Here is a 12,172-nt window from a genome sequence, read left to right as displayed (position 1 = left end):
TTCTTTCAATTATCATGCATTACATTTGTTTGTTTATCTAAACTAGCAAGGTGGCCCTCGCAAATGCAAGGGCAACGATAGTTTGTGAGTGCAGAATTTTTCGGTAGTTGTACCATAGGAAACAAATGTTTCCACATCCAAAATAAATGATATGTCAAAAGAAGTATCACCCATGTGGAGCCATTTCTAATTATTCGTAATTTCATGATCATTATGTCTAGCTTCTAGAACACGACACCAAATTAAATGACCATATGCATTGTTTGTACATAACAGTTTCAATTCTTCCTATGGCTAGAAGTGCACAATAGATGTTTGACTATTGGCGCAAAGGGGATTGCCCCACCCGAGTTAATTGCCCCTGTGTGATCAAGGACGAAAGACGATCCAACACAGTTTGAGAAACTGTGTCTCCTCTAGACAAGTTTGGTGCATCCTCTTCCGTCACTCTGGTTTACCAGACTTCTCACCACACACTGAAGATAATGTGTACTCTAATTGTTGGTTGAGAATCAATTCTTTGCCTCTAGATATCTTCAAACAGGGGCTTAACTCGCTGATCACTTTGGCGTTCCGGATGTTGTGGAAGCATCCGAATGATTGTGTGTTTAATGGAGCCGCGCGGAGTGTCCAGCTATTCTTAGTTGGTGCTTGGTTCTCTAGTTTTAGGACTTTTTCTATTCCCTAGAACCTTTTGAAAAAGACTTTCAAGAAGGTGTTTCTAAGGACTTTTAGCAAAAAGTTCCAAAAAAGTCTTATCCTATTTGGTTTGCTAGGGACTTTTTTTAGTCCCAACACAAAAAAGTCCGTGGAACCAAACACCCCGTTAGTAGGATTTGGGAGGAGGGACAACTCTGGTGCTTGGCCGGAGCTAGGGTCTTGGTGCAGCTTTTTGCTGCTGCCACCCGAGGGCATCTCCAGCCGTTCGGCCCCCCAGGGCGCCTAAATAGAGCGGCCTGGGGGCGTGCCGGCGCTAGTTCGGCCCCTGGGGGTGACCTAGCTCTCGGTCACGCCCCCCAAGCGCCGGTCCCAGGATGCGGGAAATTTGAACTAGGTCGTTCCCGCTCACAAAAGACGCCACAAATCCGGCGATCGGACGTAGTCTGGCGTTACAAAAAATAGAGCGCCGCATGCCGCAAGTTCGCGTGCGCAACGAATCACTCGGCGGGGTCTGCTCCAAGCGTTGGCGGAGTCGGCGTGCGCGGGCTCGGCGGTGTCGGAGCTGCTTCGGTGCTGGGCTGTGTCGGCGCGGCTTCGGTACTGCTGGGCGGCGATGTAGAGGCGTCATTCGGGCTTGGCGTCCGTGCGGCCGTGGGCGCGGGAGCTGCCGTCATCGACGTCATCGGCGTTGCCGTCTGCATCTAGTTCAGGATGAGGCCGCGCTCCGCCATGTACCACGCCCTGAGCTGCTCGTCATTGCTCTGGAGCATGTCCGCCCCGCCCATCAGAAAAGCCATGTCGGTGTTCCTCTTCTTCGCGGCGACTTTGGTCCGGAGCAGGTCGAGCTTGATGGCGCTGTTCGTCATCAGCGACGACCACCGCGCCTCGGTCTTCTCTTCACGTAGGACGGCCCGGGCCTGGGCGTCGGCGAGGCAATGCTCGATGGACTCCTGCACTCGCGCGGTTGCCGCATCGGCGTTTTTCGCCTTCTTTGCCAACTTGTGGCCGTCCGGCCGCCCCTCTGACGCGCCCGGAGTCGTCGCGTCCGGCTTTTATGTCTCCTTGGCCTTGTCGAGGGTACGTCGGACTTCCGCCCACTTCTCGCACTTGTCAATGCGCTTGTAGACGTGGAGGAACTTGAAGTCGGCGTCGAGGTTGTCGCACCGATACATGGTGAACATGCGCAGCAACTGCGCGGAGGAACAAACAGTTGGCGGGCGGCGGGCGTAGACGACGAAGAGATGCGGGCGAATGGCGTGCGTACCTGATCCTCAACGCTGGCGCCGCTCTCCGGGCGAGCCGCGACCTCCTCGACGATTCCATGCCATTTGTTGCACGCCCCATGGATACGCCCACAATGGTTCGCCATCGCCTTGGAGCCGCGCTGCATGTAGACGCCTTTGAAGTAGGGGCCGACGAGTTTCCGCTCGTCGAACTCGGCCTTGATGCGGTCCCAGTACGTCTCGAAGCTCTGGTTCGTGCCGGTGGTCGGGTCGAGGCAGACGACTTTCCATGCTTCGGCGAGGCATTCCTCTTCCTTGGACGTCCACTTGATGCACGCTTCGCCTGTCCTAGCCGCCCGCTTCTTCTTCTGGCGCCCCTTCATCGGATCAGGAGCTGGCTCCTCCTCCTCCTCGTCGTCCTCATCCTCCTCCTCCTCCTCGGGTTCCTGCGCTTCGTGCGCGTCCTCGCCGTAGACGTAGCCGAGCTCGGCCTCCATGTCGCCGCTGAGATCCACTACCTCGTCCTGGGTGGCGAACCCGGGAGACGCGACGGCCGCGGTCGATCCTGTCGCGATGATGTCGTCCATGTCGGCACCTGTGTCGTCGGTGTCGCCGAGGTGCGAGAAGGGCAACGGTCCACGGCGGAGATGGGGCGTCAGTGTGGACGCGTAGGTGGGCGGCGAGTAGTTGTATGGAGGGTACTGCACGCCGACGAAGGCGGGCGAGGGTGTGCGCGTCGCGGGGTGGCCATGGGGGAAGGTCACGTTTGGGTTGGACCCATCGTGCGCGTCGCCGTCGGCGTAGCCGGGCGACGACGATCCCCATGGAGATCCTACGCCTTGCTGTCCCCAGGGCGCGTACTGGGCGTGGCTGATGACGGGTGGATTCATCATCCCCGCGTGGTCGACCGATGAGGAGGACGCCGCCGCGCGCGCCGCGTTGTCGCGGGCCTTCTTGGCGATGGCCCTGTTCCGCCGGTCGGCGGTGACTGCGTCGCGTCGCTGAACTTCCACCCTCCACTCGGCGTTCGACATGCCCGGTGGCTTCAATGGCGGCGCCCTCGGCTTTCTCTACTTCGGCTGGGCTACGGTGCCAGTCGTGGTTGCCGCTGCGCGTGGCATGGCGTACTTCTTCGGCGGCATGGCGGCGACTGGAAGGCGAGCGGGAGGGGGTTTGGCGGGAGGAAGGGAGGGAATGGCGGGAGGAAGGCGAGCGAGCGGGAGGGATGCGAGGGAAAAGCGTCAAGAAACGGCGGGAAAAGGCCCTCGGGACGCCGCCAGGGCGGACCCACGCGCCTTTTTCGCTTGTGCCGGCTCCCCAAGCGCCCCTCAGGGCGCCGGGTTTGGCCTGGGTCCGTCGGCACCAGTTTTGGCTTGAGCCGGCGGAAAACGGGCTTCTGGGAGCGCGACTGGACCGTTTTTTTGGCGCCGGCGCGGCAAAAACGCCTGGGAAGGGCCTGTTGGGGGCGCGGCTGGAGATGCCCTGATGATCGTGTTTTGAAGTTCCTGGGTCTTCGGTTTTTGTTACGGGCACATGCCATGTTCTAGTTTTGTGGGTTGTGTCTGGTCTTCCATGTTACGGGCACGGACAGGAACGACGATGGCAAGCTTCGGCGCGGTGGCGGGGCTGAGCTGGGCAAGCACAGGCGAGCCTGCGAGGAGTGGGGCTTCTTCCAGGTCCGCTGCACCAACTGCCCACTTAAACACTTCATCAATCGTCTATAACTGTAAAGTCAGTTGTGTGTGCGCGCGCCCATGTAGGTGGTGAACCATGGCATCGACGGCGAGCTGCTGGACGAGATGGAGAGGCTGGCGAGGGAGTTCTACATGCTGGTGCTGGTGCCGGGCGGCATCCAGGGCTAAGGCCACGCCATCGCCTTCGACGACCACCAGAAGCCCGACTGGTGGAAAACGCTGGTGCTCGCCCTGTCGCTGGCCTTCATCTGGCAGCCCAAGCTTTCTGTCACAGCCCTAGACATTTTTTTTGTAATTAGTTGCATCAGTGAGCATCCATGCATCATGTTTCAATTCAAAGGAATTTGAATTGACGAAATTTCCAAAGCCTCAGAAATCATTTTTTAAATGATAAAACTAAAAATCTCCTCAAATGATCCCAAGAAAATGTTAATGTTAAACCTTGAAAATACTGTCCAGGGCAAAAACACAAACCAATATTTTTAGAGGCTTAAAAGTATTTATTTTTAGGACTTTGAATTAAATCAGTAACTATTTGAATTGGATTTATTTTTACTATGTATAAAATATGAATCCAATAATCCTGAAAACTATTGAATGGCTTTGAATATATTGTATCAAGCCACATAAATATTTCCCTCTAGCCGGTAGCGCCGCCATGGCCGAGAAGGCGAGAACTCCCTGTCGCCGCGCCCGTCGCTGCACGCCAGCACGCTCAAAAGGTACTCTGCCGAGATCAGGGCGCTCTGCCTATGCCTCCTGGGGAACATCGCCGAGACGTTAGCCCTGGCGCCAAGAACGCTCACGGTCATGTTCGGCGACGCGGTGCCGATGAACTTGTACGCACCGTGCCCGCGGCCGGACCTGGTGCTGGGGCTCGGTGCGTGCTCCGACGGAAGCACGGTCACCGTGCTCCAGCAGGATGCTGGACGCACAGGACTGCAGGTGGTCAATGGCTGCACCTGCCTGCCCGTCCACCCCGTCCTGCACGCCCTTGTAGTCAACCTGGGCGACTCGCTCTGAGGTGCTCACGAACGGCAGGTACAAAAGCGTCGAGCTCCGGGCAGTGACCGACAGCGAGAAGAACCAGCTGTCCATCTTGTCCTTCTATGCGCCGACCTACGACGTCGAGCTCGTTGCCGACGGCGAACCTACGACGTCGAGCTCGACCCACTGCCAGAGCTCGTTGCCGACGGCGAGCCATGCTGGTACCGGAGGTACAACCACGGTGAGTACAGCCATCACTACATCCAACAAACTCCAGGGCAAGAAGGCACTGCATTTCACAAGACCAACTAGACCGCCAGAAGTACAATCCTATATCATGCTTGTGTGCAGTAATGCCAAGTAATTAAGATTCATGGTGCATCTGCTGCTCCTGAATACGCTTGGCAGTAATGTACAATTTGCCAATTAAAAGTGTGTGTTCTATCGTCTTTCCAGGCTGATTTATACTCTCCATCAATCGGAAGCTGATATTCACTTCAAAGGTACAGATAAAGGGACTTCAAACTGGTTATTCTTTCAATCAATTGGAGAGAAAACCCTTTATCCATCACTAGAAAGTAAGAGAATGCAAAGGATAAATACTATGGCCAAGTACCCTCTTCGAATGTTGCTGAAATAGTTTCAGCACTTCCCAAAAAATGAGATTCACATACGATTATGCTGTGAGAATCACTCAAAATCAGGCCACAAGCAGGTATAGGATCCATGAAGCATTCATAATGCAAGCTGGGTTTATAGAATCTAAAAATGCAAACAATTACCACACACTGGCTCTAGGTCATAATAGCAACTTTGCAACCTTACCGGCAAACTAAACCAGGAACAAACATAAACCCATCTAATCTACAGTTTAGCGATGCAGGCAAGCACACAAACACAGATAAGTAGCATCAAGTCATAGATAAGATTAAACCATAGACAGCATCAGAAGCACGCCAAAGGCACAGGCAATGCACCAATCATTCTGGTGTCATGACATACTCCATGTCCAGCCACTAAGAGTGCTAGGTGCTGACCGGCCTAATGTTCGCTAGATGACAATCAAAATAAACTGCCATTGGCATAAATTGACCCGCCATCATGTACATTTCAAATGCTGTTAACCATAATGGGGTAGGAGGCGGCCCTAAAGAGGTATCCCCTGCAGATTCAGTATAGCGTTTAATCTAGCCAAACCTCGCCAACAAAATCCACAGTACACGAGCTCTGCTTTGGTACCAAAAACCGAACCGCACAAAAAATTCCTCCAGATGTAGGCCATGTTCTAGAACCCCTTCCTGTATGTAAGCTTGGTTATCGATGAATGTTAGCTGAAGAACATTTCCTTTCTACTCCATGTAACTGCCAGAACTGTTGTCCACACCGCTGTCAATTGTCAAGCGATTGCATCTGGCCAGCAGATCATCCTCTACAGTCTGATATGAGTAATGGAATGGTTAGTCGTAATCCAGAAAGGAAAAACAAATTATGTAGTATCAAACGATGATGCGAGTGCAACTGAGTTCACCTTGTATGTTTGAAGCAAAAGTTGGCCACCAATCTGTTTCTCTCTTGCATAGCTGTCATAAGTTTGCATCAATGGAGCACTAACAACCTGCAACAGGAGTGGAGGCAGTAGAAGGATCAGAAATATGTCAGGAAATAGCATTTTGCATGATTCAAGCAGTTGAATTTCTGTGGTCGAAGACAATTAAGACATTTGCTAATTGAGCCAATCATAATAACGTATTTTACTTTCATACTAACATCTTATTTGGGCATTTTAGAAGCAGGACCAAAATACTAGGAACCAAATGTCCAGGACACAGATATTGGAAACCGAATATGAATCATCAAATAACACAACAGAAGAGGTACCAACCCTACATACTACTACTGGAAGAAGGCAGACATGTTCAAGCTGCAAAGTGAAAACATATTTATTTTTTCTTAATTAAAGAGAACCTTCAAACAGAGCTCTGTGCTATCACCCTCAGCAATACTCAGATAGCTCATCAATCTCATGGTTTCCTTCTCCATACAATCCTGAACCTACAGATATCACACATATAAACAGTGTTAAGAAACTAAAAAGAAATAAATAACACCTACTGACCCATTAGTTAAGATTAAATTACTGACCTTGGCAAGGTAATCTTGTAGAGGGTACTGAACAATCCATTCAGAACTTTTCCTGGAGTAGTAAGCATATGTATCTTGAACAACAGCATTTTTCATGAAGGATTTGACTTCAGAGCGACATATGCCACGCATAATGCCCATCAAGATGTCCATATCAGCATTGATTCCATCACGCTCTTGGCGAATCTGGATCAATCAATTGTTATGTACAGAAGAAAATGCTTTTAACAACAACCAGGCAAAAATAGCTATCTAAGAATTACCGAAGTCAGCAGAGCGTCTGATACTTCATGACTGAAGAAGGAAAAGACCTAGCAAAAGGGAAAAAGTCCATAAATATTAGGTAGAAAATGTGTAAGAAACATGTAATAAAAACAAACAGATGTAAAAACAAAAATATTTCTCGCACAACACTTAGTCACTTACTGTAGAGAAAAAAGAAGTGGCAGCAGTGTCTTCAAGACAAGGTAGCTTTCTTTGCTCAACAAAGCAACGGTCCAAATAGTTGAAGAAGCCAGATACACATTTAACCATGATACAATAGTTAGACCACATTTTCGCAAGCTGTCTCAAAAGGTAGCCGTCTCTCTGGTGCATCAGATGGGGGCAAACCTAAGTACATAAGCAGAAAAAAGTCAACAGAGGGAAGAATGATGCATATCTTTGATGCTAACAAAGGCATTTCTTCAACATCCAAAGCAAAGAGATACATGGAAATTATATACTCCCTCTATCCATATATATAGGGCCTAATGCGTTTTACGAGGCTAACTTTAGAGCAATAATATCTGACATGCAAGTTACACAAAGCATACCGTCAAATTCATACGTGAAAGGAGCTTCCAGTGATATAATTTTCACATTATACATCTCGTATAGTGTCAATCTTATCAATAGTCAAAGGCAATCTCGAAAAACACATTAGGCCCTATATATATGGATGGAGGGAGTATGATATCATGGAAATTACATATGCATGCAAGAATGTGCAAGTATGATATCAAACCTGCTGTCCTGTAGTCTGAAAAGCGTAGCAGCAGCACTTTCATTAGTTTGTTTTTGGTGCTTTAGTTAAGAACTATCACGAGAACGCAGGAAGTGCTGTGAAATAGCTATGTCAACATAAATCACAATATTCTACTTAGTTTTCAAATGCAAATAAATTAGTTCCAAGTTTCCTTTTACAACAAGAAATCCTACACAATATGTCAAAGATAATCTGTTCTCACATTATCTGGTTTGTAACTTGGTTCAAGATGACACAACACTATGATACTAAACTTTTGTGAATGTTATGATAGTATGGACATAAGCCGTCCAACACTGAGATCTGGAGAAACATGCGTCCATGCCTAAATAAGTTTTCCAATACTAGGTCAGCAGATATGATCTAACAGAGGAAACAAAAGTCAGTAGTTAAAAAACAAGATTTCATTTATCAATTCCTCACTCTTAAATGCATCGATTGGTTAGAACTACAAATACTGACTCGGCAATAGAAAACTGTGAAATGGAATGAAAGGCCGACATAGTACCAGTGCACGAACAGATTCTGCAAGTGTAGCCTTGTAACCATTGTACATCTCTTCACAATAGCTGGTTGTCTGCACCGCCATTCTATAAGCACAGCTGGAAAAGTATATGGACATATCATGTGCAACAAATTTAAGTGCTTCACTGGTAATAGTTAAGATATACATATTACACGTGATAATGATAGAATCATACTCATAGCAATTCATGTACTCAGCAACAGTAGGCCTTGTACCAGTGGATCCCTCCAAAATCTTTGAACATGTCACAATGCCCTGCTCCAGGACCTTCCAGCCATCCTCAAAGCTGAGGTGCACATTCATTTTTACTGCTTTGCTCCTGCAGTGAACTGAAGCAATGGAAATATCTGTAAGAAGAACTATTATGTTGGATATCTAACAATTGTTTACTATGTAAAAGGCATCAATTTCTGGTATTAATAATATCACCCAACATAGTTGGATATACAAACTCGATAAAGGCCTACGATACCATACAAACAATACTCCTAATTTCACTAATATACAATGTTCCAGAAGCCTTCATGCGCCATTTAGGAAACTAGGCCGCAACTTCTGCAAGGAGATTTGAAACTTTGTCTACGCATTTCAACATTCAAGTCTTCCATATTTAACTATAAACATATGATGCAAAACAGAAAGCCTATTTGTATATATGAAAGAAGACTCGGCCACAAGGCACTAGCACTTGTTGGATTGTTTGTACAAGAACATACGAGACACCAGGCACCCCACCAAATAAATTCTGCTAATGGCAGTCAAACCCTGGTGGGCAGGTTAGCGTTCAAGCGTCCCCACCAAATGAGTGACACTCAATTCACAATAGAAAGCCTACTCATATCCAAAATAAGATGAACGGGTGTGCTTAATACAACTATACAAGCACAAATTAAGGAAGAGAATTTAACCAAAGTTCAGCATTCACTGTTAATTTGTAGTAACAGAACAATACTACATGCATCGAGAAGGCGCGCACAGGGTGGATCTAACAAGACATGTATCAAGAAAGCACGAACAGGGTCGATCTAACAAGGAAGCATGAGGCCTCAGTTAAACATCCCACCTTGGATTAGCACTAGTATTGCTCCCAGCAAGGAAAATAGGAAAATACCAGGATAAACCTATTTACAATTCGAGCAAGTTAGGGTTAGTCGCTACTAAGGAAAATTCAAACCTAGATGGGTGAATCTCCCCTCCCCACTCCCCACTCCACACCAGTCCGGTAGAGCGGGCCAGAGGGGAGGAACAGCGACCACACGATAGAACCGCTTCCGTGCTTCGACGGAGGAGGCCTGGGAGGGGAGAGGCCGCGCGGCGGCGAGGGTTCGATGACCCCGTCGGTCTCGCCGCGGCGAAAGGAAAAAAAAACTAAACCCTACGGCAGCGGCGGCATTCAGCAAGGCAGCGACGGCGAGCAGGCGACGGGATTCGCAACAGACCGACGGGGACGGACGCATTCGAGGACGGACCAGGCAGATGGATTCGGATTCCCGACCCACGGCGGAGCGAACAGACTGCTCGGAACGGAGCACGAATCGATCGGATACGGAAAAGCGGAATCAATCAGGAGGGGCGCGGGGAGAGGACGTGGAGGAGGTTACCGAGGAGGGGGAGAGGATCGGGTGCTGCTCGCCGTCGTCTCGTGGGGTGGGGCGGGGAGGGCAGCCGACGGCGGATGGGGGACTGAGGGGGGGAGGGGTTTCAGCTTTTTCGAGGGGTTTGGCACTTTGGTGCGCTCCTTTTTAATAACTTCTGGACCTATATATATATATATATATATAATTATTATTAATATAATATTTATGATTTAGTCTTTACTCCTTACCTAATAATTTTTAATTTTTTAATTTTAATTTAATAATAAAACGGCTGTCACTGCTGCTCGTATGTTGTTGGCAATTTTGCAGAAAGATCCATGTGTTTTTGCGTATTCAACCCGCAATCCTCATGATAAATCAACCGAATCAGTTTGCGCGAGAAAAAGAAAGAAAAACACCTGCAGGACCATGCTCCCAATCCCATCTCCCTATCCAGCGCGTCGTCAGGACGGGGCGTCAACCCGTTGGCTGGGCAGCTGAGGTTGCTGCCAGCCCACCCGAGTTCGAGTCCCGGCACGAACGTGCGGTGCTCACGGAATTTCTTCTATAAAGAAAAGCCAACAAGGGTTAGCCCTTGAATTGGTCTCATTTTTTTTCTTTATCCAGCGCGTTGTGACCTCCTGCCATGCCCCACGCCGACTCACCATGCGCCGCCAGCCCCCAGTGTTGGACTCTGGTAGTCGCCATCGCTGACGGAGTAGGAGGGGATATGGAGGTCGGCGAGGGGCATGGTCTTGCAAGCCAGGGTCTGTCGTGTGCATGTGCTCTCGCAACACCGCTGCTAGGCAGTTAGCACATAAGCTGATTGATGAGAGGAATTAAAATGCTTCTGATTTGTTAGGCCCTCAATATTCCAAATTGAAGTCGAAGGGAAGAATGATCGGAAACAAACAGGTAAGAAGCCCATGAGTTATTTGTCTTACAGGCATGCACATGTACAACATGTTGATACATAGTTCCAGATTTCCGATGGATGCTGGTATTGTTGGCTAACATCACCGAGACTGTACATCATGATGGTTACCAAGACACGACAATGATCTCAATGTTAAGACCGAATGAAATACCATGACTGTAGATCTCTATATAGGTTTGGATAGTAGATGCAAATATTGGTTTACTTTAGTCCCACCTTGGTTTCATTGGGTATCAAGGAGTTGTCCTAGGAAATAAAGAAAGGAGCATTTAGGGAAGGAAATAAAAATGAGGATACTGAATATAGATTCAGAAAAACAATAGAATAAAATTGTGGAATGCATGAGTCACATTTGGACATCTCACGCTGCTCCGGATGATGCCGAGTCAGCCACACAACACGTGTTGCAGCCTACTGAAAGACAACATCAAGCACATGTTGAGGGCCAAAAGAATGAAGCAAAAACAAGATTGCACGTAAGGATCCGATGAGGTCTATCTTTTTGATCAGGGATTGAATCAATCATCCGGAGAAGAATTAGGCCAGAAATTAGGATACATTCTGAGAAAATGAAACTTCCATTAAAGAGGAGCAAATGAAACACTTTCATAAAAAAATCTCGTAGAATCGAGAATGAAGGTTTTATTCTGTACATGCTAGATCATGAATTAGTAACTGCATTCAATTTCCGAAAAGTCCCGATTGTTTTGACTTTGAAATGGGATATTTTAAGATTAAATCCCTGGCCCAAAATTACGCTACGGCCAGGTTAAAATTATGGCATTCGTCTCTTGATTGTAGCAGACTCTGTTCCACAAGGTCACAACTTTGTCATAGGGGCTAAAACATCAATGTTTTCAAGGCGTGGTGCGTGATGAATGACTACACAATGCTTTGCCTTTTTAGTGCCAACACTTAATAAGATTAGGGGAGCAGACATTGCACAAATGAATCCAATCATTATGTTGAATTAACAAATCTAACATCAGTTCATCAGTTCCGAACTTCGGATGATACAAGTAAGGAAAGTAAATAGAGATCCTTGATAAAACAAAATTTCTAATGAAAAAACTCAGTTACGATGTTGCAAATTGTGAAGACCCATCAGCATGGAGACCATCCAGAACCTAGATAGTAGTGACACTAAACATAATATTATAAAAGATCATAGTGGTTAACTTATTATTTTCCCGAACACCAATGCACACTTTCTATTATACCTAAGCAATGGCTCACAATGCGAAAATAGTGTTTGGTGGCCGAGCACCCTGCAGGCCGGAATCAGCCCCGTCAATGCTCGGCGTGATCGATGCCCAGCGTGCATAAAGCTACTGTATAGCGACTGTATTCATAGAATAGTCTGGTGTACAGTGCCCGTATTTGCTAGTATTAAATAATC

General features: G+C 47.8%; 1 protein-coding gene and 1 pseudogene across 2 annotated transcripts; one reads left to right on the top strand and one right to left on the bottom strand.

The window, feature by feature from the left end:
* The first annotated feature begins 2,915 nt into the window (after positions 1 to 2,915).
* Positions 2,916 to 5,457, top strand: LOC125529814 (protein LATERAL BRANCHING OXIDOREDUCTASE 1-like; annotated as a pseudogene).
* Positions 5,458 to 5,470: 13 nt separating this feature from the next.
* Positions 5,471 to 9,968, bottom strand: LOC125529816 (cullin-1). Of its 2 annotated transcripts, XM_087513947.1 has the most exons (9): positions 9,861 to 9,967; positions 8,435 to 8,588; positions 8,242 to 8,335; positions 7,133 to 7,318; positions 6,970 to 7,017; positions 6,707 to 6,892; positions 6,530 to 6,616; positions 6,093 to 6,179; positions 5,471 to 6,000 (listed from the first exon to the last, which is right to left on the bottom strand). In XM_087513947.1, exons 2-9 carry the CDS (start codon positions 8,560 to 8,562, stop codon positions 5,914 to 5,916), a joined length of 903 nt encoding a protein of 300 aa, XP_087370073.1. In that variant the 5' UTR covers positions 8,563 to 8,588; positions 9,861 to 9,967; the 3' UTR covers positions 5,471 to 5,913. The 2 variants fall into 2 exon arrangements, with proteins under 2 accessions (XP_087370073.1, XP_087370072.1); XM_087513946.1 differs by having other exon boundaries at positions 8,242 to 8,588; positions 9,861 to 9,968.
* Between the last annotated feature and the right edge of the window lie 2,204 nt (positions 9,969 to 12,172).

This window comes from Triticum urartu, chromosome 3A (genome assembly GCF_056163025.1).
Source record: "Triticum urartu cultivar PI428250 chromosome 3A, HENAU_Tu73, whole genome shotgun sequence".
NCBI classification, from domain to species: domain Eukaryota; kingdom Viridiplantae; phylum Streptophyta; class Magnoliopsida; order Poales; family Poaceae; genus Triticum; species Triticum urartu.
Note: the sequence above shows the minus strand (reverse complement) of the source record. Positions and strands in the feature narration are given on the sequence as shown.